Raw genomic sequence first — 27348 nt, forward strand, 5'->3', positions numbered from 1 at the left:
TATGTTTGGATCATCAATATTAAAAGATGAAATATTCTTAAACATATTATATTTACACAATAGATAATCAACAACACTACAACCTCTGTTAGTGACACAAGTATATTTTCCCACCTTCATATCGTTACCTATTCTGCCGTTAACTAATCTCAAACCTGTTTGCCTACACAAATCTAACAGTAAACGACCATTATTATTTAAATGACCTTGATCTTGAGAAAATCTCTGCATACCAGTATCAATCTGATAGGCATCAGGCAAAATATCATCAATACAGGTGTCAAATTCAACAAAATCAGGAAGTGTAGATGTACGTGAGTTAAAGTCACCAAATAAAGAACAATAATATTCACCATGTGAGACATTTTCTACCCGCACAAGTGTGTCATTTAGCCTATCAAAAGCATTATTTTCAACCATAGACTGTCTACTACTTTCATCAGGAATTATATAGCACAGACCGATATAAAAATCTTTGTCAATTGCCAACTTTTCGGCAGATAATTTAACCCAGATTATATCATCTTGGGACGTACAGACAAGTGTATCACTCGATACAAACTTATTTTTAATATATACAATAATGCCGCCCGAATTACGTTTAGCGTTACTTTTTACTAATGTTCTATGTAAAACATATTGATCAAAACCATCAACATTCAAATCGGAATACAAATCAGTCCAAGTTTCAGTGAATAAAATAATGTCATTCTCTTGAAATATTTTTCTAGCAAAACCTGTTTTCAATTTAATTGTCCTTCTATTACAAAGTCCATTTATGTTCAAATACGCGCAACGAATATCGACCTTCTCCGCTGCGTCCTAGCTTTTAAACTCCTGATTGCGGTCACGTGATTGTCCTCCACGATTTTTCTCATTTGTTCTATTTTTAGAACCTGGGGAAATCCTGTTTATACTATGTAAATTATCGCGTCTATACGGACTAGCCGAATGTGTTCGACGAATACTGCGATTTCTGGCACGTGAAACATGCGACACTGGATTAGATGTGTTATCGTCTAACACTTTCACTTTCACATAAGTTTGTTCATTCTGCCCTGTGTCATAAGGATTTTGTACGCGTGAACTATTATCTGCGGATTTAATTTGATCATTTTCAAAACTAGTCAAATCAGAGCTCACGGAGTTAAATTCATCCGGACATTGAATATTATGTGAATTTCCATCATTCACTTGATTTGCACTGCCATCAAGAACCAGAGAAGTTTCTTTTAACAAGGTAGGAATTTCACCAAAATGGTTATTTATAGATTCTAAATTTTGCTGTACAACATTTGGTATGACAGTTTGCGGACATGACATTGGTCTCATTTGCATTAAATCAGTCTGCTGGACAGCCGGTTCATCAGTTAAATTTGAAACAGTTTCACGTCCTCCGGCGACCGCGAACTCTGACCCCAACCTTTCAACCATTTGACTAACTCCTCTGTTCAGTACTGGAAAACACGGTTGGCCGGACACATTCATAAATTCACCCTGGAGCGAAGTATTGTGATTTGGTATTACGGGGGCGTACCTAGCTGGAAATCCTGGTGGTGGGGTTATCCTGGCACATTCCGCATTTTGCACTTGAATATACTGTTGCTTGCTGTTTATATTTATGGGCTGTATCCGAGCTGATGTTTCTACAGCCGTATCTGGGCCTTGAATGGAATGAAAGTTTTGATTACTAGCCTGTGTGGGGACCTGATTTCTGTTAATAAGTCCAACTTCTGTCAGTCTATTGTAGTTGACATACTGGTTCCACAACGGAAATTCATCGTGTATCACCTTTCCGTTTGCAATAATTTTGGCCGGGTATACTACTTTCACTTTGGCATTGGGGTTTTTGGCACGATATTCTTTATAAATGGGCCACAGTCGAGCTCTTGCAGTCTAAATTTCCTTAGGGTAATCATTGTCAATGGATAAACCAGGATGCTGTTTCAGCATGTAGGCCTTACTCAGTATGTATTCTACATCTCCGTAATCACGGAAGTTCACTATTATGGGCCGTTTGTTAAAGTTTTTACCTGGAACTCTGGCTCCTAGTCTGTGCGCCCTCGCAATGTATACATCATTCTGGTTTATGTCTAATTTTGTCTCTAGAAAATTGTTAATATGTGATAAACACTGCTCATCTCTCATCTCCGGTATTCCTCTGAAAATTAAGTTATTTCTTCTAGATCTCCCCTCTAAATCTATAGACTTATACGCCAGTGCTCTAAGCATTTCTGTTTGAGAATTTGTCACCTGTACTACCTGGCCTACTTTCTCATTCACGTGTGATAAGTTTTTTTTGAAAAACAACAATATTCCGACTACAATCCACCTGTTCATTTCTAATATATTTCAGTTCGTCAAATGTGTGCACTAATTTATCATCTATTGTGCTAGAAATAAAGTCTTGCCTATTAAATCCCATATTCTGTTGAACATCCATTTCCCGCTCTGTGAAAATTTCAAATCTGTTTTGAACCGGCACACTAAAGTTCGATGCAAAGTTCATTTTGACCAGAAAAATGTTAATATTTCCACCCGTAGTAAACTATCAATTTCTTATCTCAACAATAACAAAAGAGTTTTCAAAATCTCTACACGATTAATCACTAAAATTTTAAAATTATCCCTGCATAAATTTTACATGATCACACTGTCCGCCATCCTTTATCATATAAAATCATTTAAAATAAACAACAAAGTTACTAACTGGTTCGATTGCATGACAGGGGTAAAATAGGGAGACAATATTTCGCCGACAATCTTTTCCATCTTCATCAATGACCTTGTGAAAGAGGTCAATGACCTTGACCTCGGTTTTGACTTGGGAGAAAGAAAAGTTTCTATGCTGCTCTATGCAGATGACATAGTCATGTTTGCTAAAACCGAGGAAGATTTACAAAGCATGTTAAACGTCTTACACAACTGGTGTAAGCGGTGGCGTGTCCTCATAAATACTGACAAATCCAAGTGCATGCACTTCAGGAAAGGTCGCACGGCACAAACTGATCAGATATTTACTGTTGGTGGAAACGTTCTAGAAATGGTTGAGACATACAAGTACTTGGGTGTTACACTTCATTATAAAGGTGATTTCTCCATAAACGCCGAGATTCTTGCCAAGGGCGCGGGTAGGGCACTGGGAAAGATTATTTCGAAAATTCATAATTTAAAGGATATTGGTCTGAAAACATTTGAAAAATTATACGTATCTGGCGTTACCCCCATTTTGGACTACTGCTCTGGAGTTTGGGGATACCGGAAATTCCAGACTATAGATAACATTCAACACAAGGCTATACGTTATTTTCTTGGTGTACTCAGGTTTGCTCCCCTTATTGCTATTAATGGAGATATTGGATGGCTTCCCAGCAACTACCGTCGATGGTTGAACATGATCCGATACTGGAATAGACTTATAAACGTCGATGACCACCGTTTAACTAAATATGTTTTCAAACTTGACTATACGAACGGTTGTAGTAACTGGTGCAGTGAGTTAAAAGACGTTTTAATCAAATTAGACCTAAATAATCACTACGAAAACAAAAGCGCCGTTAATCTACAGACAGTAAGTGAAAAGCTGAACAATTATTTCAGTATCATATGGAGAGACAGTTTGCCGAATGTATCAAAACTGAGGACATATGCTAAATTTAAGAATGTTTTTAAGACTGAGAATTATACACTGCTTAATCTGAGAAAATATGAACGCTCTATGCTCGCTCAGTTTAGATGTGGTATTTTGCCCCTTAGGATTGAAACTGGACGGTACATTGGTGAACGCCCGGAGGATAGACTTTGTTCATTCTGTCAATCACGTTCCATTGAAGACGAGTGTCATTTTCTTATTAACTGTACATTCTACAGGGATATACGAACTGATATGTTCAGTGACCAACTTAACAATAATAACTTTACCGTATTGAGTGATAGTGATAAACTGGTACATCTCGTAAACAATTATCTTCGTAAAGTTGCAAAATTTATTGTTAAAAGCTACTTAAGGAGGAGAAAAGCAATATATAACACAAGATAAATTAAAACCAAATAATATGAGTAGAAAATTTACTTATTTTTCAGTATATTTATATGTATTTCTGTCTATTTAGTTTAAACAGTATTTATTAGATATTTCTGTGTATTTGCATTTACATTCATGATACGGTGATAAGTGCTTGTTATTACTATGTTGTAGTAGGAGTGATATTTAAATCATTGATTATCTCTCTTTAAAGTTTCAGAAAAATGCTCATTTCATGTGACATTACGCATGTTCTTTGTATTACATTGATTGGTGACTTATAGGCCCATTGGGCCGGGTGTGTTTAACTGTTAAATATTGTATGTTATTATGTTTATATGCTCACACAGGTCACGTTAATAAACAAATTTCTTATCTTATCTTATCTTTAATCTTTGTTGACCTAGCACAGATTCGCCTGAACCGTATGCAGTGCTAGAAAAAAAAACATTCGCAAAAACTTATGACAAAACTTGCACGGAATACAAACATTCATCTTGACCCAATATCAAGCTACCACTCATTCGTTAAGATCAAATTTGATCAAATTCATTTTTTCTCAACATATGTACAAAACAATACACCAAAATTGATCTTAAGAAAGTACATACGCTATTCTAAATACATTGTATAGGTATATAGAAGACCCGTACTTAATGAGTAAATATTGCTCTTATTTACATTTTCTCAGGAAGTAAAAAGGTGTTGTGAGTTATCCTTATCTAAACAACTAGAATTGGGGATTAATAATCTGAGATCCTAAAATGTAATACGAAGTTATAAATCAAAATTTTATCGTTTTTTTTTCTCTCGTAGACTTGTGTTGTAAAATGACATGACGTCGATTCCAAGACGATGGCGTCTATGCAAACCGTCATTTTGGTTATACATCCTGCAGCGACCTCCCCTGTCGCTACAACACAAATGCCACTAACTATGAAAATCGCATGACCTTTGTAAAAGCAATTCAAACATTATTTTCATATCTTAAATTTTATTTTTTTTCATTTTATCACCCATATTAGTATTAAATTTCTGAAAAACACACAAAACAATTTCAATAACTCACATTTTATATCAAATGACGAAAACAAATCGATTTATCGAAATCTTGGATAGCAGTCTGAGGTCTCTGTTTTGTACGGAGAGACCACGAAGTTGGAAATTTCTGTCGGGGCTTTTCTCGCCTCAGTTGGTGACGTCTGTTTTCCTGTTGAAAAATATAACAGACTCCGTGCAAAAAGTGTATGATTTACTTGCACAGTTGACCCTGAATTGATATTCCGCCTCTCCCCCTTTTTTCTGTATCAGTACAGTCTTTTGCTGAAAATGCTTTTGTACTTAATCGTAAAAGAAACCTCTCCAGCAATGGCATAATTATTCTTTCAAATAAATGCATGTCAAGCGCGTATCATTGATGACTGAGGTAATGACAGTTGCCTCCTTAGAGATACAGGCACACCATTTAAAATATAATTCATTTTTATTAATGTGCTAATAAATGAGTAACCGTTGTTTATAAGTTTGGAGGTTTCGGATGCTGTGGCCCAGTGGTAATAATGTCAGACGACGAAACCGGGGACGACGAGTTCCGTTGTCTGCTAGTCCAACTAAAATAACTAACACTGAGATAAGAGTCCCGTGTGTGGGTACTTTATATCTGGCACGCTGAAGTGACCTACACTAGTAATAGCTACTACATTGCATTCCACACCTACATTCAAAACTTTTCAAGGGGATCCCATTCCCGTAATTATCCCGGAGACTGAACAACATTGGTATTCCACCAAAATGATATCTGCGGTGAGGTCATTATATGCCCCGACCTCATCCTGCGTCGGGATTTATGATACATATTAATACCATTTGAGATTATTAAAATAGCCCAACATCTAACAAACGGAAATGTAAAACTAGAAAACATACTGAAATCAGAAGAAATGCTAATTTTCTAAATGTTCATATTAAATGGGAGTAGTCATAACTTTTTTTTTAAAATCTGTAATACATACATCTATAACAGAGGTCAAACTACATGCAAAGGACATATTTTGTTAATCTAAAGTAACACTAACAAAACACACGAACACTGAAAAATACCATTTTATCTTTGCGCTGATCAAGCGTGACCTTTAAAAAAGAAAAATAACAGCTATTACGTAAATAAACACAAAAATATCATAATGAAATAAACGGAAACAAATTAAATTTATTGGAACATGGTGCAATTTTGAAACGCCATCAAATACGACAAAGAAACAGCCATGCGGAAGTGTTTCCAAATTCAAGAAAGTCACAGAGAGTCAAAGACATATCAGTAGTGTGCCGAGACGTTCTTGCTATGATAAAGTAATATCCCAGTCCCAGGCTATTTGGCGTTTCCGAAATTCGCTTCCAGTGTCGCCAAGAAGAAAAACTGTTCAAATAAAAGCTTCAAAATTTAAAACGATGTCACCTGCATTGCAGAGGGTTAAATATTTGAAAGTTTTTTTTTCAATGTACTCAGAACACAATTATTATTTATGATGAAATTCGGCAAAGTGTTCTTACTGTCTGGTAGATTTATTTACTTTTTCAGAATTATGAAAATAATTAAAACGAATAAGGAAATTAAATTTTGCCAAAAGCATTATGCATTTTTAAGTATCAAAATCCAATAATTCGGTTGCTTTAAGGTAGTTCTGCACGTTTGATAAATCGGAAGTGATGGCGTAACGTCATCTATACGGAAACGTAGAATAAAACCTGGATTCGACTTATGGAAATGAAAATCATTTTATGAATTAATGGCAACCTGTGAGTAAATTAATCACAATGACACTGTAACTAACTTTATAAAGTTAAAATATGATATTTAAACATCTAACACGTTAAATTATTCAAAATAATGTCTTAAAATTAGTGTGAAATTTGCGGGTCACGTTAATCGTGGTCAAATACCTCAAAAATAAGCACACGGACCTATGCATTTCATTTCACAACATTATAGGCCATATGTCTGTTTAAAACTATGAGAAGTTTCATTAAAATCTACATTGTAGAAAAAAATTCTACCCGCGAAAATGTTATGAAAGTTATAATTTTCATATAGACTTCCATTATGAAAAATTGCGCGAGGTCCAAAATTTTCAAATCAGTCTAGCAAAAAATCAAGCACACGACCCTGTCTTTTTATTTGCTGAATTTTCTGAGTATATTCTAAAGTTTTGAAAAATCAGAGTTCTGCGTTGTAGAAAAAAATCGATCCGAACGTGCAGAACTACCTTAAATACCACTACTCAATCATGGAAACGTTGTTTTAAGAAATGTAAAATTATACCTTAAACTAATTGTCTAACGTTTCGAATTATTGGCACTTACAAAAGATCATAATTTTTTGTTGAAAAAGTACGATAACAATATTGTAACTTTCTGCATTCAAACAAAAGAAGGCGGAAAGATTAAAAATTTCATCTTATCAAATTGACAAATTATACTCCATGTTAAGAACCGTTATCAGCAAACCTTTAAGGCAATGTCAATATAAACGTTTAAGTTGAAGGTTAGCAAGTTAACAATCAATACTTACATGTCCGGGTTTAATTGTTTTAACGGTTTATTTTTGACGTTTCAACAAATTTAAAATGATGTGAATATACCCTTAGGGATTTGGCATTGCGTGACCGACTTCCTTCTATACACTGAGAAGGTTGCGGGGAAAAAAGACATTTGTAAATTGAAATGGATATATAAAACTTGCAAAATAAGGTAAGTATACTACATGTACAACAACTTTTATTTAGCAAACTCTACATAACATACGCTTTCAGATTTTTAAATTTTAAAATGACTTCATACACACGTCAGGAAGAAATAAGTTCTGTTAAATTGTGTCATGAAAATATTTGATCTTTCTGAAAGTTTAACTTGAACGAGACCTTTGTAGATATTTATTTGAGCCGTGCCATGAGAAAATCAACATAGTGGGTTTGCGACCAGCATGGATCCAGACCAGCCTGCGCATCCGCGCAGTCTGGTCAGGATCCATGCTGTTCGCTTTCAAAGCCTATTAGAATTAGAGAAACTGTTAGTGAACAGCATGGATCCTGACCAGACTGCGCGGATGCGCAGGCTGGTCTGGATCCATGCTGGTCACAAAGCCACTATGTTGGTTTTCTCATGACACGGCTCATTTCCTATTTTCCTTGGTAGATAATGATACTTGTGTACAACAATATAAATATCACTGTTATATGCACACTTAAACGTGGGCAAAATCGGAAATACTTATCAATTACACTTCAGTTAGACTGATATAATAATTTTTCATAATATGTTGTTTGTTTGTTGTTGTTTTTTTTTTTTTGCGCATAAACAGTCATCTTTTTGTGACATTTCGTTGTGCACGTGGGGTTATGCATGAAAAACAAGAACCAGCAATTTGAAATCATTAAAATGGCATGAAATAAAAAAAAAAGTCTGCGACAGGTGTGTGGAGTGTATTGCATCCGAATGGGTACTCGCTGAAAGGTTTTAGACACAAACAGTTGTTCTCTATCATTTATTTTGTCTTTATTCAAAATTTAATAAAAATGTGACCAGCGTGGTTACTTTAGTAGTATGCCACATCAGTCAAAAGGCGGCGAGTTTGATCCGCAGTCGATCCGAATTTTTCCTTAATAATTTGATAGAAGTTACCCCACACCCCACAAATTCTGACTCAACGGTTGCCAGTGGCTTATAGAAAACTTGTAAAACGTTAAATATTATTACATGGCTCCTTGATAATCTGTGTTATACACAATATTTGCTTACTAAAAGTTTAGCTTGAAAAAATACCTGTAAATTATTTCTAATGTTATGTAATAAGACACATATGGAATGGCTTGCCCGTGTATACAGTCTACGTATTAAGCCAAAATAAAACAAACTATATCAAAATTAATAATTCTAAAAAATGAATCGTTTAAGTAATACATAAGTGCATCAAAAGGTTGTCTATTCAAACCAAGTTAATATACATGTTACATCTGCTTTGTTTTATCTTCTCCTTTTCCACACATTTTTCACGTGTCACTTTGTAAACATTTTAATCCTTTGATGTAATCTGACATTAACTGCGACCTTATTTAATATCGGTCTCGTCATTCGCAATGAATATTATTTCTTCTTTAAAGCTAAATGTTATATAGTTTGTGATGTTTTTTCACAAGTAGTTTGGCCTTTTAAAATGATGTTTATTAGCATTTAGTACTATAAAATATGCACTTGTTGATTGCAGTAAATAATCCATGAGACATTAATTTACTAAACTCCCATTTTTTTTTTTAGAAACAGGAAGAACGTTTCAAATGTGATATTTTTCATAATCTGTGTATATAGTAGGAGACCTTTAGTCGGTTTTATGTTATAAGGATTATATGCTGGACAACTCAGTTATGTTTGTCAATCAGAGAGTTTACAGGATAAGTGAATAATTGCACTGGCATATTTTTGGCACAGGATAATATAATTCGTTTTACATGCAGACATTTTTGTTATTTTTTTGTAGGCTAACTTAACCAGTGTTCCTTTATTACATTTTCTCCACAAGTAAATAACAACCTCTAAACATTAACTATTTCACTGTGTTCAGCTGGTAACGCCGGTTTACGGTAGTCACGCTAGTTGCGCTATAAGGCTGATCACTACCAAATAGAATGTAAGCCTCCGCTGGTCTATCACAAGTAGTCCAAATATAAATAGTACTAATCTTTTTTTCCTTATTTTCTCGACAACAACGTGCTTACTTTTACCCTACCGCGTTTCAGTATGTATTACTTTGCATTCTATTGAAATCGGCATGTTCCTATCGCATGTAGGTAAAAATGGCGGCGTAAAAATTTAATGTCTCGAAAAGAGAAATTGAAAAAAGCGAAAAGTAGTAAATTCAGCGGGTTGTATTTAACGAACTGTAGTTTTCTTATATAAAAGTTAACACCCCCAGGGGTTCCGCTGCTGGGTGACCCCCTTTTCTTTTTGTTTTTGTAAAGTGGTGATCTAGTTCTTTATGGGAATATAAGTCTCTGAAAATCTGATATGCTAGAAAATGTCGAAAAACCGTTATGAAGTAAGTGGATTTTATATGAAATAAAGAACAGCTGGATTTAGTTGTGTTCAGCCTATAAAGCGGTAAATTTAATGGCGGATTCAGGACTTTACGCAGTCTGCAATACTGAGTGACTTTATGGGAAACCTTATGTGCATACCATGGAGAAGGGACAACACTTCCACATTGTAAAGGTTGTTTGACAGCGGAAAGGACTGTTTTCGCAAATATTAGTGAATAACGACATTGACGAGTGGTCCCGTAGCAGTTTTGTGTGTATATTAAGTGTTTTTTTTGGACATATTTTATATAGTAACACGGGGTGTGGTGGTGTACCTTAAATACCTTAAATAGTAACAATAACTCTGCGTTTCCCGTCAGTCAATCTTCCGAGTCAAAATGTGGGTTTTTGTTATTCAACGAGTTTGTCTCAATAATCATGTTAAAAGAGAGTCTTTGTGTATACAAACAGCTTAATAGTAATAGATAACATATCATTTTCTAGATGTACAAGGAAGTTAACTACAAATAATGTAGAAGTAGATTGAAATTGAAATTTGAATAAAACACGACCACTTCCGTGTTTATTATATATTATAATTGTTTTTATAAACTAAAATAGAAAAATAATTCATGTATTCAAGTAAAAAATAATATGATGTCTGTTGCTCAATTTTCAAAATTCTCGATTTTACAGTTTAGTAAGACTTATGAACATTCACCATTAAGTTTTTAGATCAAAGCTATAAGATTATTTCACTGATGATAGGTGCAGATGAGAATATCCGGTCCGACGGTAACTGTTTTTGGCGGTAACGAGGCTCTGCCGAGTTACCGCTTAAACAGGTACCCGAGAGCCGGATATTTTCATCTGCACTTACCGATAGTGACTGAATCTTTTTCTTGCATGCCATAGTCAACAAGTAATAGTAAAAGATTCAAACAAGTAATTTTGTTATAGCACTTTTTTCTTAAAGTAGCGTATTACCAAAGCGCTGGAACTTTACGTCCGCAAACGGGAAGTACGTCATGACGTTAGAAAGACGAAAACAACGTAATAGTTCCGGTTTTGTTTTATCATCTGTAGTGAATCCGTAAAATGACCTTTTTTTGAATAGAGAAATATGTTATAAGGAACAAAGAGAAACTATCAAGTTATTTGATTTTATCCCGCTTTACGTAAAAACATAATATTACTACACAGATGTGGTTCGTTATACGTAATTTACAGCACGAGAGTCATCTTACACTCCGGGATGTAAAATGGAGTTTTCCAGCACCGGTGAAATCACCAGATATTCCAGTCTGGTATGAAAGAATGCATGACATATGCTCGAGTAACTGTTACGAAAGTTTAAGTGGGAATGCACGAATAGATAAATTGCTAGCGAACACAGATTGAACGATCGACTAAATATTAGACGTGTCTGAGGTCATGCTTCCCAAGAAAAAGTTTGAGTTTTAGAACAGCTTTGATTTTTATTGTCCATTACGCTTGTGGTGAGCTCGACATAAACGCCAAAATTACTGTTATCTCTTCTCCACCGTATGAATGTAGAGTTTTCTTTCAGTTCTATAAAGTCGCTCGGGTATTACGAAGTTTTCTCACATGACCCTCGTTTAGTCTTGAATTCAGCATTAAAGCTACCGCTGTTTAGCGCAGTGTGTACCTTCCGCTAAGCGCGAGTACTGTGAATCGGCGTTACCGGTTGAACACTGTGTTTGTGGAAACCAGAACGGAGGATACACAGAACACCGGGATCCAAAAATTGTAGATAGTGTGCTTAACCAATTTAGCTATTCGGATGTAAATGTCTGTATGATAAGTATAAATAAAAGTTCATTGTCCTGTAAAAAGGATAGCAATTTGGTAGTTGCATAACTTGGTTACTATGCGAAGCTGCTATGCGGGAAATATACTAGTATTTAAAAGTCACCAGGTATACCAAGGGAATGATGTTAACCGGTACGCATACGTTAACTGACGCAGGATTTTTTTTATTCAATGTCGACAGGGTACAATTTATCTTACAACTGCATGAAAACTTGTAAAACGTCTTAACGTGTAGGGAGAAACGTTAGAAGACGCTTATCGTTATGTATCGTTCATGTCTTGTTGTTGTTAAACGAGGCTGATTTTTAATGGTTTGGGACACACGTCGAACAATAACCACAAAGCAACATTTATCATTAATCTCTATATTGTATCCAATTATATCAGATACGACGCATTATTATCTAACCTTTATATAAAAAATGACGCATCTCTAACGCACTATGATCATGCTTCATGTGCCTCAATGTTAATATTGCAGTATAACAATGGCTTTCCTAGAACCATTTACAATGTCACACTAGAGGGCGAGAGTTCGATACCCGGAAAATATAAATTGACAGGTGCCAAATCATTTAAATACAAGTCAGAAGTCACAGTCACTACTTATGCTTCGCTTCTCTCGCAAGTCCGTTTAACGTATGTGCGTTAGTAGTTGGAATTGATTGGTCACGAGTTCGATCTTCAGAAAAACCGTCCTTATCCTGACTCGTTTGTAATGCTACTTTTTCTACTTGTGCTGTACATTGAAAAGCAGTCCAGAGGATGATATGTTTTTAAAACTATTTAATTTTCTCCCGAAGAAATACCTAATAAGTACACAGACAAGGATAAAAAGAGTACTTGTAATTTGTCATTTACGAAATTTAACAATAATGGGCATTGGACATTAATGTGCATTAAACATGATCAATCAAACATGGTAAAGCATGTTGAATAATTAACGTTGCAATGAAATAAGTGCGCTCTATAATGTTTCATGGTGGTGTTATTAGTCCTGTACCGGTTGAAAAAGTTTTGTGGACTGTATGTCCGATATTCCATCTGTCATTTAGTCCGTCCGCACTTCTGTGTCCGATACATGAAGCTGTCAACCGCCAAGAGATTTTAATCAAGTCAAGTCAAAGTCAAAGTTTATTCGGCAAAAGCATATACAAAAAATGTACATGTTCATCGACAATTACAATTTTGATATTATTTGGCTCAATTGTTTCCCATAATACGACATTTGTCATGCACAAGTTCAGACTACAGGTCACATTTGGATGTAAAAGGTCAACAGGGATTTTTTTCCTGCCCGGAACATTACTCAACCATCCATGAACGAAGTTTGATATCTCTTGGCCAAAGTGTTGCCAATTATGAGTAGATGTATCTTGTTTAACTTGCAGACCCCTAGCTTCACACAGCCTTTTTCCGTCCGTCTATCAAACTATTATAATATTGTTTGGCACAAACGTTTGCCATTATAAGACAGAATATAATGTGCGACACTCATGCCACGAACTTAAAGGTCAAGGTTACACACGGTGGCCAAATGTCAACAGGGCATTTGTCTGGCACCTCCATAACTCAACCATTCTTCAAGAGATTTTAAAATTGCATTGCAAAGCTGTCTCCATATAAAGACAATTGGCATGTGGAATTCTCAGACTACTATCCCAAATGTCGAGGTCACACTAGGACGTCAAAGGTCAACAATTTCTGTTTTAAAATATCAATTGGCACAAATTTGCTCATAACGAGACGATGTCTCATTTACAATATTAAGACCACTAGCTGAAAGGTCAAGTCCACATTTCGGGTAAAATACTTTGGTCATTATTTTTGTACAGTCTGTAACGTTTTCATCAATGCATGGTATGGATATTTAAAGAACTAAATTGGCAAATCTATTAAGTATATCAAGCCGACGTGTTCTATGGATCCAATGTAAAACTGTTGTCGTTTTCGTTCAGAATTACTTCTCTTTAATATGATACAGCATATCGCATTGCATTTTTGTCTCTACTTTTGAACCAATTTAGAAATGAAATGTTATTCATAAGATGTCTCTATATTCTTTATAATAATAGAGGTTAACAATTAACAACTGTAGTTGTATATAAATCATTAACAGTTATCAGATCATTAGGCTAGGCTGCAGTTGAGATAATTCATCACGGTCCAATAGGATAGTTTGTATTGCATGGCAGTACTTTATTCACCTTTTCAGTTTAGCATGATAAAATAAAATAGGAGTGTCTACTTCGTTACTGACATGATAAGTACAGTAATATGTTGGTGTAAAGGTCACCCTTTGGAAATAAAGAAGTGTTTTTTGTTGGCACGTGATCTCTCATATATTACATTATTTATGGTAAAAACGGGAAGAGAAAATGGCGACCTTGATAAGCATGTTATATAAATGCGGCCTCTTCAGCCCGGGTTTGACCCTTTCTTTGATTAATGTAAGATCAGTATTTTAGTTAAGTTTGGTACATTGAAAACATTACACAGGTATGATCTTAAATCTTTCAAGTATCCAATAAGAGCGATTAAAACAATAAAGTGAGAATCATACAATTTATCTCACAAAGGGACTTAAATCATATCAAACTATTTAGCCAATTTTGTAAGATTACAGTTCCAGAAGCATTTGCTGTATACATTGTAGTTTTTTAATAATCGTATATATTACACTGACATTTTGATCGTTCCTATGGTTTAGATTATATAGTCTCTCAAGATATTGTGTATAAAAAGTGAGATCTTACATATAATGTATTGTTTGGTATTGTAATATATATATATATATATATATATATATATATATATATATATATATATATATATATATATATAATTATGGTGAAAACTTGCTTCAAAACAGGTCTACACATATACCATGTCAGGTGTACACATATACCATGTCATACCACGTCAGGTGTACACATATACCACGTCAGGTGTACACATATACCATGTCAGGTGTACACATATACCAGTCAGGTCTACACATATACCAGTCGGGTCTACACATATACCACGTCAGGTGTACACATATACCATGTCAGGTGTACACATATACCATGTCAGGTCTACAGATATACCATGTCAGGTTTACACATATACCACGTCAGGTGTACACATATACCACGTCAGGTGTACACATATTCCATGTCAGGTGTACACATATACCACGTCAGGTGTACACATATACCACGTCAGGTGTACACATATACCACGCCAGGTGTACACATATACCATGTCAGGTCTACACATATATCATGTCTACGTTAGTACGAGTCGGTTTCACATCCTTTCAAATTTTGTATTCACGTCAGTGAAGTGGACATTGTTTATATGTAGACCTGTTTTGAAGCATTCATCCATTGGCGTGTCCTACTGTGTGTTTTTACCATCAAAATTTGAATTTCAAAATCAGTTTCATATTTGCATGCATGTGTTTTTGACTTTTTTTACCAAAACAATGTTTTTTTTTACATTTGTGACGCTTTTCTGTGACGTATGTCACCAGTGTCATTTTTACATTCAGAACAACTAGGTTTCGTGTTTGTGGAATGTTTTTACATATGTATCGCAATGTTTCCACATTTATAACCATTTTCACATTTGGGACCATTTTTACATTTTGGGGTCCTACAATAGTCAAATATCAAACCCGGTAACCCTATACGTTGGACATTTACATATTATTTTGTGCTAGTCTACAACAGTTACGCTTAAGACTCCCATCCTCGATCATGATTGATATCGCTAGTGCTAAATGTCACCATCATCATCGTCATCATCTATGTCGTCGCCATCATCATAATTATCTTCAACTTTTTTATCGTTTACCTACGCGTTTTTATTATCATTATAAATGCTATAAAACATATGGTATCCTCGGCTGGTTTGACCCTAGTGAAAATTACCCATCAGGGATCATTTTTCAACATGAAAAATTTACCGAAGTCAAATTTGTGTAAAATTGAACTAGGTCTAGTCTCTATTTTCAACGTTTAAAACAACAATATTGGGGTCATTTTTCAAGGGTCAGAAAGTCATGTTACACCTGTGTTGCTGCCGTCCCCGGCGCTCCATAAAAAAAGAAATCTTTACGGAATCCTGTTCGGGCCTTCGAAACATTGTGTTTGCTACCCACAGTGTGCCACGGTATGACGCGACGCATATCTGTACAATACGATGCGTTGTATCAAAAATTATTTGGGCCCAACTCACAATAAATCATGTTCATTTTTAAATATCAAGACATATCTTATATTTCGTTTTCGTTAAGATCCGTCTGGGCTACTATTATTACGTTTTATCTAGAAGCTTACGTTTACAAATTATTAGTAATTCATTTCTGAAAACTACCACTTGTCAAGGTAATATCAACATTGAATGTCCATTCTCCTTTTGTCATTGTTACAATGTGAATATTCTATAACTGTTTGTCATGTTCATTGTATATGTTTATATGTAATTGCCTCATGGACCATATGGTCCATTGGTTCTTTCTGAAATAAAATTTCAAATTTCAAAAATATCATACCGTTTTACGTCATCTTATGTCTAGTCTTTTCTTTATTCAATTATACATATCACACAAATACAACATTAACCTGCATGGAATAGATTTTCACTTATTGTTCTCACTTAACATTAAAAGGCATTTAATTAAACCCTACATAAGCTCAAACCTGGCTGGTCAAAAGTTAGAATAATTCACTAACCATATTATAAGGCTTGTTTATTTTGCTCGAGCTCCTATGATAGGGACACACACACATACTTTTCCTTTAAGGGAAAATACAGAATTAAAAGGAGTAAAAAACATGGATTTGATTATTATCATTATCATTACTTTATGTATGTCTTTTTTTCTCTCGTTCAAACTGGGATTCAAGCTTTACCTCAAGCTTATTGTTATAATCATCATCATCATCATCAGAATAATTATTATTATTTTTGTTGTTGTTGTTGCTGCTGTTGTTGATTTGTTATCGATATAATAATTTCTATTGTTATAAAAAATAATTTTCAATATTCTTTTCTTGTTTTTATTCAAGCAGAGAGTTTTATGCGGACTGAGAAAACATCCCCTCCGTATAAAGCTGCCAGGGGGTGGGGAGTGGGGTGGGGAATGGGCTTTGTTTGGGTGGGAGCGTTAAGCGACATCCGAAATATAAAACTCCCTGGGAGCACTATTCGGAATAAGCGTTACAAGGTTCTACAGGGCTTATTTCTCTCATTTCTGAATGAAAAAATAAAATATTTACATGTTCCCGTTATTTTATAGGCTGTCAATAAGTACGATTTATAAAACCTTTTATTTTTGTTTTTCCTGCGAATTTATTTTCTTAACGACACCGATTTGTGTAATTTCATGTCATGTATATTTTGTTTGTCTTTATGTCATTACAGGGAAAAAAAGCGGAACTAAGGGCCAGCAAAAATGTTGCGAAATCGGAAGGGACATCTTTACAAAAGAATCATCAGAAAACTGTTTGCTGTTTTTATTTTTGTGATTGGTATAAGACTTATCTGGGTATCTGTCGTCACCGGATGGACCTCTAATGTTACAAGAGATAACCGTGATATTCAGTTAGCAGCGAAACATTCAGTACAATTCGTTGAAGGAGATGACAAAATTAGTCACAATTTTAAATTTTCAAGGCTGAAAAATGAATATCCGGAGGAGGGCATGGAACCTGGTTTTACAAAAACTAAAGTTAATGACGTTAAAAGTAGTTCTCCGAAAAATTTGCTCAAACGTGTTAAAGAAGATCCAGAGAAAGGAAATGGCGGTATAGCACCTGACACAGAAAAACAAAACTTAATACAGACACCAGTAGTAACTAAACAAAACAGTCGAAACAATAGTATATCATCAGTACATAGTAAAAATACTTCAAATAAAAAGATAACTGATAAAGTGGATTTTCAAGCAAGATCACCAGTTCGAAAATTACCCAATGAAAACACAGCTGGAAATCAGAACAGATCATCTGCAGTGAAATCAGGTATGCATGTGATTAACAGAACACTTATTGCGATACCATCTAATATAAAGAAATCACACGATGTTATAAACGTCAAAGAGAGTATTAGAAATGCAATTAACAAAACGAGTCTAAATAAAGTTGATGCAACAGCTCATATAGAACGTGTCAAAGAGAACAAAACCGAAGAAGCAGACGAAAATGGAAAGAAACACTTAATGGAATTAAACTTTCAAGATAATGCCAAGTTAACTGGAATTAACTCAAATCTTAATATTAAGGTTTCTAAAGATGACAATGTGCTAAAGGAAGCAGCTTCGAGAGGTATTTGCAAGCTAGTTGAACCTTGGGGACAAAAATACAACGCAGATATCTCAACATACGACTTGTTTAAAAATGTAAGTTATAAAATGGATGATAATGGAAACTATCCAATACCAGTCAAAACTGTTGAAGAGTTAAGGAAAGCTAAAGAGCTGAAACCGTTAACTGTTATTCTTGTACCATTTTCGCATGCTGACCCGGGTTATGGTTTGACTATAGAGCAGTATTACAATCAGATGACGCATGCCACACTAGATAACATGCTCGTAAAACTCGTGCAGTATCCGAACATGACATTCCAATGGGCAGAGACAGTTTTTCTTGCTAGATGGTTTGAAGACCTTGATGAAAATGGTAAAGAAACAGTGAAAAGGCTGATAAACAATGGACAACTTGAAGTAGTGCTAGGTGGTTGGGTGATGCCTGATGAGGCTAGCACAAATTATGTAGCAGTTGTTGACCAGTTAATAGAAGGACATCAGTGGTTATTAGAACATCTTGGAGTCAAACCGAAGTCAGCCTGGGTTAATGACCCTTTTGGTTATTCGAGCACGATGCCGTACTTTTGGAAATCTAGCGGAATGGATAATTTACTGTTTTTAAGAATAAACCAACCTGTAAAAGCCAAACTTATGAAAAGGAAGAGTCTAGAATTTATGTGGCGACCATACTGGAAGACTTCAAACGACAGTGATGTTTTGTCTAGTTTGATGTCGTACACAAATTACTGGGTGTCGGATGTATGCGGACCGGAACAAAAATCATGCCAAGAGTTTAACTTTCTTCATCTATGGGAAGGAGAAAGCCGGGCAGTTCAAGTAACAGAAACAAATGTCGCGGAACAGGCCAAGAAATTATCAGAACAGTTCCGAATTACCAGTGACTTGTATAAACACAACACATTGTATATTGGTCTAGGAGAAGATTTTTCATATCCAAAACCCCATCAGTGGGACAACATGTACACAAATTATGAAAAGCTTATTAACTTTATAAATTCACAGACAAACTGGAATATGACGATTAAGTTTGGGACACTAACTGAGTACTTTACACAAGTCCGTAAGGAAGAACGAAAGATGGCGGAAACTTCAAACAAAAACCGGAATAATGCATTGACATTCCCTACCATATCTGGTGATTTCTTTCCCTACACAGAACGTAATCAGGAGTTCTGGACGGGATATTTCACCACGAGGCCATTGAATAAACGTTTCTCCAGAGAAATTGAATCGCTGACTAGAGCAGCAGATATTTTTAACGTGATTGTTTATTCATTATTTAAATACTATGGTGTCGAGTATAGAGCCCATGACGAAGTTGCAAGGGTTTTACGAACGGCAAGGCGAGAATTGGGAATGTTTATGCATCACGATGGAATAACAGGTATTTCTTTTGTAACTTTTTTTTGTTCTTTATTTAAGAAATAATATATTTGAACATTTCGAAACAGTACGATAATACGCTGACCGACTCATTTAACGAGGGCGAACGCTTATTGAATTATACACGCGGAGTATTACCGACTTCGTATTGTTGAGATACGTTAAAACATAGTTCTGATTTATATTCGTTTGATACTAATATGTTTTTATGTAAACAGACAGATGAAATAGGGAAGCATTATTTTATGGCGTCGACGTGACGTAGACGCGTAACCTTGTTGAAAAGTTTTAAATCACGGGAGGTAACGCGTCCAGCGGAATGACTTAACAGTAATAAGTTATTTCTCGTTCGTAATAATCGATAAAGCGTTTACGAATTAAGTGTAAAACCATTCTGTTATATCATATGGATTCTGAAGCGTCTTTAATATAAAACAGTCGGTCAGTTGTAGCATTCTTTCTCGGCGCCGGTATAGCGCCAAATATTACGTCGGCGTAAAGTCAGATTTCCTTGTTTTAATGGAAATATGCATGAATCTTTCATATTAATAGAATGTTAAATAGTTGTGAGATTTCGCGGCATTGTTTTTTTTTTTTTTTTTTTTTTTTGATAACTGTTTATTATGCGAAAACAGCAGGTGATAGGTCTTAAATTTTATTAAAAGGAGGGTTTGAACCTCTATATGCAGCTCGTCTGGGCGTACCATATGATGCTTTAAGCACTGGTACTCGCAATAGGATTAAATGACATTAAGGGGAGGGTGTGTCATGACTGTTTGTTACAATAAAACTGTTATTATTATTACTGTCATTATTAAATTTTGTAATAATCATTATTATTAATTTATTATGTACAACGCCATTGAATATATCATTGTATAAAAATAGGCGTTTAATCAAACTATTCAGTTTCAGTTAATAATATGTTGAAATGTGAACTGAAGTAATTACGCCTGTTTTCAAAAGTGACTGAGTTAGACGTAATATCTGCCAGAATGAAATGAAAGTGATAATTACGCAAAAGTTTGACTAGAAAAAATCTAGCATGCGGTAGATTGGTGGTTTCACCTAGGAGACCGCCCGTGTCTTAAATAACCCTCAAAGGATGCATCTAGGGTGCCTTCCTCTATTTATTGTAAAAAAAAGTATGGGAATTGATAACTGCTTACTTTTACCCAGAGTTCGAACAGCTTTCGAGAAAAAATATTTTTTCTTACTATCTGAAAAATAACTGTTGTTGTTTTTTCTATCTTATAAAATGCCGATAATAATATTAATTACTATAGTAAATGATGACGGCGTTGGTAATGTAATTAAAAAAACAACAACAATGTTTCAATCTGACATGCGCACATTAGCAAAGAATTCGTTTTGGTGTGTTGGCCCACGTGCCGCGACAAAATGAAATGTTTTGAGCCGCGTCATGAGAAAACCAAACATCCGCGCAGTCTGGTCAGGATCCATGTTGTTCGATTTCAAAGCCTATTGCAATTAGAGAAACCGTTAGCGAACAACATGGATCCTGACCAGACTGCGCTGGTGCGCAGGCTGATCTGGATCCATGCCGGTGGCAAATACACTATGTTGGTTTTCTCATGGCGCGGCTCTTTTGTTGTCTCGCATTGACGCGCACGAACAGTCGACGCAACAAAATTAGCTACATAGCCGCACGCATGCCATCACGATATAATGAAACAATTTATATGTCTTGGCTGGCGCGCGAGCACGGCTAAATGAAATCTTTGTTAATGGTGCGCATTCTAACGTAAAAATATAATGAATCGTTCTTTCACATATTACGTCGCTTTGTAATTTTCGTTTTTTTTCGCGTTGGTGCGTGCTCCTAAACCACACGCAATACTTTCAAAATTTCTTTATAGCGCACTGGTGCGCGCATAAGAACAACATATCTAAATGTACACAGCATAATGAAATGTCCTTATTTAGCCACGATATAAATAAATTAATTAATGATAAACAATTACCAATAGAAGTCGTATTCTTTCAGGGAAGTTGTGAGGAACTATATGATTAGAATTTTGGTATTTCAACACAAATAAGTTATCGAAAATGATTAAAATATACGAGTAATTTAATCATTATTTCAATCCTGTTTTTTTTTCTAGGAACCTCTCTGCCTCATGTTGTGGACGATTACGAGCATAGACTTTTTAAAGCAAATGAAGATGCTAACATGGCGCTCAAGATGGCCGTGTTAACACTGCTAAGCAAAGGGAAACAGTTCAACCCAAAACTACTGCAGGAGGAAACTGTGAAACCGGGAACTAAACAAATGTCGGGAAGTATTATCTTTGAAACAAAAAAGGATGTGAAAATATTGCTGATAAACCCAATTGCCAGACGACGAAAAGAAGTAATAAATATTTTTGTAAATTCTAAAGAAATTCAGTTAGCCTCACCTTCAGTGCGGATTGTACCCTATCAGATATCTGCAGCTAAAGAAAATAGTGAAAATGAACCTTTTATACTTTCTTTCGAAACAGACTTACCTGCTTTTGGTATAGAGGAGTATACTATACTGCCCAAGCATGATGCTAAAGAGAGGATAGAAGTTTATGAAAGTGCACCTACTAAAAGTGAGAGTGTATTAGAAATAGAAAACGCATTTATGAAAGTAGAATTTGAAAAAGACACTGGAATGATAAAAAGAATTATTCACAAAAGTGGTCACGTGACAAATATTACAGCTCAGTTTATGGTTTATCAATCAAAAACAAGCGGAGCATATATATTTGGACCTGCTGGTCATGCACAAGCATTTATGACCGGTGCAAAGACGATCAAGGTCAAAAAAGGCCGTCTGTTTTCCGAGGTCAAAGTTACATCGTCGGGATTTTTGATTAGTGTAAAATTGTACAATACTTCTAGTATTCAAGGTCATGGTGTTCATGTCAAGACGGAAGTTGACATGGCTGCAGTCGGAATGAAGGAAATGGAGGTGATTCTGAGATTCAAAACTGATGTACAAAATGGTGATAATTTTTACACTGATCAAAATGGTTTCCAGCTTATCGGTCGCGAAAATAGACCAGGAGACAAAATAGAATCAAATTACTACCCTGTTACGACCATGTTAATTTTGGAAGATAGTCTAAAAAGGTTAACATTGCATTGTAAACAGCCACACGGAGGTGCCAGTTTGAAATCGGGTCAGTTTGAGATCATGCTTGACAGACATACCTTTAGAGACGATAAACGAGGTCTCGGACAAGGAGTGTACGATAATGTCCGAGTAAACAGCGACTTTATTATTCATATCGAACATAAAAGTCATTCGTTTAGACCGGAAGAAGTTAGGTATACTTATCCGTCAGAAGACAGCACACTTATGAATGATATGCTTCAAAACGGTATATTCAAATACAACCTTCTAGATACTGGCTTGAAACTCCTCACAAAAGTACATCCCTTAAAATCAGCTGAATTTCCGTGTGGTGTCTCAGTTGTCGGATTTCGAAACCTTGTAAAAAGTAATTTAGAATATAATTCAACGAGTTTAGTCCTTCACCGGAAACCGATACATTGTGGATATGTGCCATTAAACGAACAGTGTTCGGATAATAATGGAAGTTTGACTATTAAGAAAATATTTCCTAAATTAAAAGTGAAGATCTCAGAGACATCTTTGTCGCATTTATATACAAAACAACAACTGACTTTAAACTCTGACATTACTCCTGACAGTCAAGAACTAAGAGCATTCAAAATTGAAATATAATGTTGCCATACCGCCTATAAGACTATCCCAACAAGTAGTTGCACATTGGAATTTATGATAGTTTCATGACATTTTTTGCCACGAAAAAAAGACAGTAAGCTAGAAAGTGGGCGAGAAGTGTTTGCAAATGTTCATTTATAACTTTTTGCTAAATCACATGTTTGGTAACTGGGTAAATATTTGATTTGTCTTCAAATGTAAAACAGCATCACGCCTACAATACATCAGGCCAAAGAACAACAAAGGTGGCAAAAGTAATAAAGACATTGAAAATATCTTTTTATGATTCAAAATATTTTTATAGGGTACCTTAACATTGTTAATTTCACCAAACTCGGACACAAAAATGTATTTTAGAATTTCTATTTTGTCTTTACTTGTTGACAGGTTGTTATGACACTTTAAAGATACCTTCTATTGAATAACGGACATTTTTCATAGACGATGATTTGTAAATGTTTCGAAAACAAAAGAGAAAATATGGGTAAGAGTTTTTCATAAGATATATACTTTTTGAGAATAAAATCTAGATAATTAAAAAAAATCAAAAAGATCCTGCAGTGTCGTACTTGGGCTACATGATAGCGGTAGGTAAGCTACTACAAAATATTGTAAGCTTTCCAAGAAAAGTTTGAATTTTTCTGTAAGCATTCGGAAATTAATCATATTTTCAAGATATTTAATTTATTTATTTCCCGAAAACGTTTTAGCGCAAACTTTCGCGTTAATGATTGAACCTGCCACGAGATGCGTGGTAGCTGTCATGATAATATTCTTATCTTACAGCAAAAGTCGAGCATTTTTCGGACACATATTATCGCAATAAATTATTTTGTAGACATGCATTTTATAAACATGAAACTCAAGGCTACTCTACTAAGGTAAACTTTTCAGAAAAGAACGAAATATCAAGATAATTTTTGAACGTATTGAGATAGCTATCTGGCTACTAAATGACAGCTCTGTGCACTTAAGTAAACCGTACCGAGATAATAAAGTGAATTATCACAGTAATATTTAAAAAGAACTTTCGGCTACGCAAGATATTTTCTTTTGAAGTATTGCGGCTGTCTCGTGGCAGAAATATGCCACCAAAAGGTCGCATTACCATTGAATATCTGGATGATGTAAATAAAACCACACTTCATGAAAAATTATCTGCTACGGGTTGGGTTAATTAAACAACAGTTTACAACTGATAAAATGTCAAAGTCGGGGTTGTTCTAGTCAGTGTTACACTGTAGAATACACAGAACAGCGTTTTACGTTCTGACGCTTTTATACTTTCATTTCGATTTTTAGAAGAGTATATACACGGTAGTATAAAATATTAACGTTTGGCACTGCATGTTGACAAATGTAGATTAGAAAACTTCCTGTTTTTGTTATGCGGAAAATATGCTCATTAGATCATTTCAGATACGATTTGATGTTTTTTTTTATAAATGTTTAAAGGGAATTCCTATAGTTTTTTATGCGCATCTTTCTGCGCAGCCGACACTGTCTATGGGAAATTGAAGAGAAGTCAACATTTGTTGAAACATGTGACAGACAAACTTAAATATGAGGAATCTTGAATAAAATAACATTCTTAATAAGTTTTATCAGTAATCAAATGTTGATACTGGTTTATGTTGTATTGACATATATCATGCCTGACATGTATCTTGCCATTTTTGTGGCTGTGTTTTGACAGCGCGTTTTAGCACAAAGACAGTGTTGTTCATATAATGTTAGACAATTGACTTTGTATTGATAAGACAATATCTCCTTTTAGATTATTTAGTATTCAATTATAGAAAGAATTAAGATTTTTAAAAACTTTTTTTAACTTCTAGCAGATATAAATGTAATCAATTTGGTCAGGTTCGCGCCATTTTTCGTCCAAACAGGTGTTGTATTCAAGCGGTCTTAATATAAAATTTAGTCTGGTGACCCATACATTTTTAGCCATTTTTATGTTCACAATACACTTATTTATACACAAGAAAAACAGGAAAAAAATCCATAAAACAGTTGTTTTTTTTTTTCAAAATTAAAAAAAAAAATTCTTCACTATGGGTATTTTTCATTGAAAAAAGTTCACAAATATGAACATGAAACAAGATTTTTTTTTCATTTGTACCCATTATTGTAAAGATATAGTTTACAAATATGACTAGGATATCAAATAAGTATATAAAAAAATCTTTAAAAAGAATAAATCTTATTGTGCTGTCTTGATGCATATTTTGGTTGGTATTTATAAAAAAGCAGAAAATTATGAAAATGTTGAAAAATCGCTGGCAATTTCAGCAACAGTGGGTGTGTTCAAAACATTTTTTCACAAAACAAGCCTGGAGACCCATTGTTTTCATTTGTTCATTGTTTTCAGCATAAATTTTCCTTTTATATGTGTGAATTTGAAAAACATCTGTAAAAGGAAAAAACTATAGGAATTCTCTTTAACAATTCGTATTATAGCCATTATATATTTTGTTAACAACTTGTCATATAGTCGGTTAAAAGCCTTTCTGAGCTCATGCTATTTTGTAAATCATGTCTAGCCGACTAAAAATAAATCTTATGTTATCATATATGACTGTAAATATCTTAAAAGTTTTAAATGATGCCGGTATAACTGATAATGAGACGCATGTTGTAAAACTTGATTTAATTTGTAATTATCTTTTAATTTTGGTTACTGTTCCTATTGGGTTAATGTATTTCTATATTTATGTCTAAGATATGTAATAGACTCTCCCACGCGTTCATACTACATATTAACTGTATTCGCTAAGACAGATCAGTGTAACAGACTAAGATATGTAAATGTTCTGTTCTTCTTCGATGGAGTTATCGGCCCTGATCGTACCATTTGGTTTTTATCGTTTGTTTCCAATTTGTTGTTACCAGTTATTCAATGACTTCTCATTTACAATGTGTCTGTTAAAGTTATTGTTTGTTGTTAGTAGCTTTATCATTTGGCTAAGTCCCTTATATTTATTATCAAAATTTATGCTCTATTGTCACATGTTTGTCAGAAATAAAATGATAAGAAACAATTTGAAATGTATTGTTTCCGTATATACACTGTCTTTTTGATATGATACAGTGCTTTAAAGATTTATTCTTTGTTTGAAGTGTTGTTTCTTTCATCATAAAAAACTCATGATGAATAATCCTCTCCGGATGAATACAAAATGCATGATTTTCATGTGTATTAAAGCAATAAAAGTGAAAGTAGATTTAATGTTAATATGTCTAGTGAAAGTTTGCATGATCTGCGAATCAGCATTTTCATTTTTAGCTCACCTGTCACGTAGTGACAGGGTAAGCTTTTGTGATCGCCCTTCGTCCGTCGTCCGTCCGTCCGTCCACAATTTCCTTGTGAACACGATAGAGCCCACATTTTGTATCCGATTTTTATTAAACTTGCACACAGCTTGTATTAGCATAATATCTCGGTTCCTTTCTGGCCAGATTCCATCATGGGTTCCAGAGTTATGGCCCCTTTAAAGGTAAAATTTGCTATTTTTGGCTTGTGAACACGATAGAGACCACATATTGCAATCAACTTTAATCAAACTTACACATAACTTGTATTGGCATAATATCTCGGTTCCTTTCGAAAACTGGCCAGATCCCATCATGGGTTGCAGAGAAATCGCCCCTTAAAGGGCCATAATTTGCTATTTTTGGCTTGTGAACACGATAGAGACCACATTTTGCAATGAACTTTGATCAATCAAACTTGCACACAACTTGAATTGGCATAATATCTCGGTTCCTTTCGAAATTGGCCAGATCCTGTCGTGGGTTGCAGAGTTATGGTCCCTTAAAGGGCCAAAATTTGTTATTTTGGCTTGTGAACACGATAGAGACCACATATTGCAATCAACTTTAATCAAACTTGCACATAACTTGTATCGGCGTAATATCTCGGTTCCTTTCGAAAACTGGCCAGATTCCATTATGTTGCAGAGTTATGGCCCCTTAAAGG

General features: G+C 34.8%; 1 protein-coding gene across 3 annotated transcripts; it reads left to right on the forward strand.

Moving 5' to 3' along the window:
* Nucleotides 1-962: 962 nt before the first annotated feature.
* LOC123553882 (alpha-mannosidase 2-like) lies at nt 963-26410 on the forward strand. 3 transcript variants are annotated; one of them, XM_045343594.2, is made up of 3 exons: nt 963-1240; nt 17341-19628; nt 21754-26410. In XM_045343594.2, the coding sequence occupies exons 2-3, from the start codon at nt 17372-17374 to the stop codon at nt 23364-23366; spliced, it is 3870 nt and encodes a 1289-aa protein (XP_045199529.2). In that variant the 5' UTR covers nt 963-1240; nt 17341-17371; the 3' UTR covers nt 23367-26410. The 3 variants fall into 3 exon arrangements, with proteins under 3 accessions (XP_045199529.2, XP_053404690.1, XP_045199530.2); XM_053548715.1 differs by lacking the exon at nt 963-1240 and adding an exon at nt 7539-7771; XM_045343595.2 differs by lacking the exon at nt 963-1240 and adding an exon at nt 9864-10363.
* Nucleotides 26411-27348: the final 938 nt, after the last annotated feature.

This window comes from Mercenaria mercenaria, chromosome 7 (genome assembly GCF_021730395.1).
Source record: "Mercenaria mercenaria strain notata chromosome 7, MADL_Memer_1, whole genome shotgun sequence".
NCBI classification, from domain to species: Eukaryota; Metazoa; Mollusca; class Bivalvia; order Venerida; family Veneridae; genus Mercenaria; species Mercenaria mercenaria.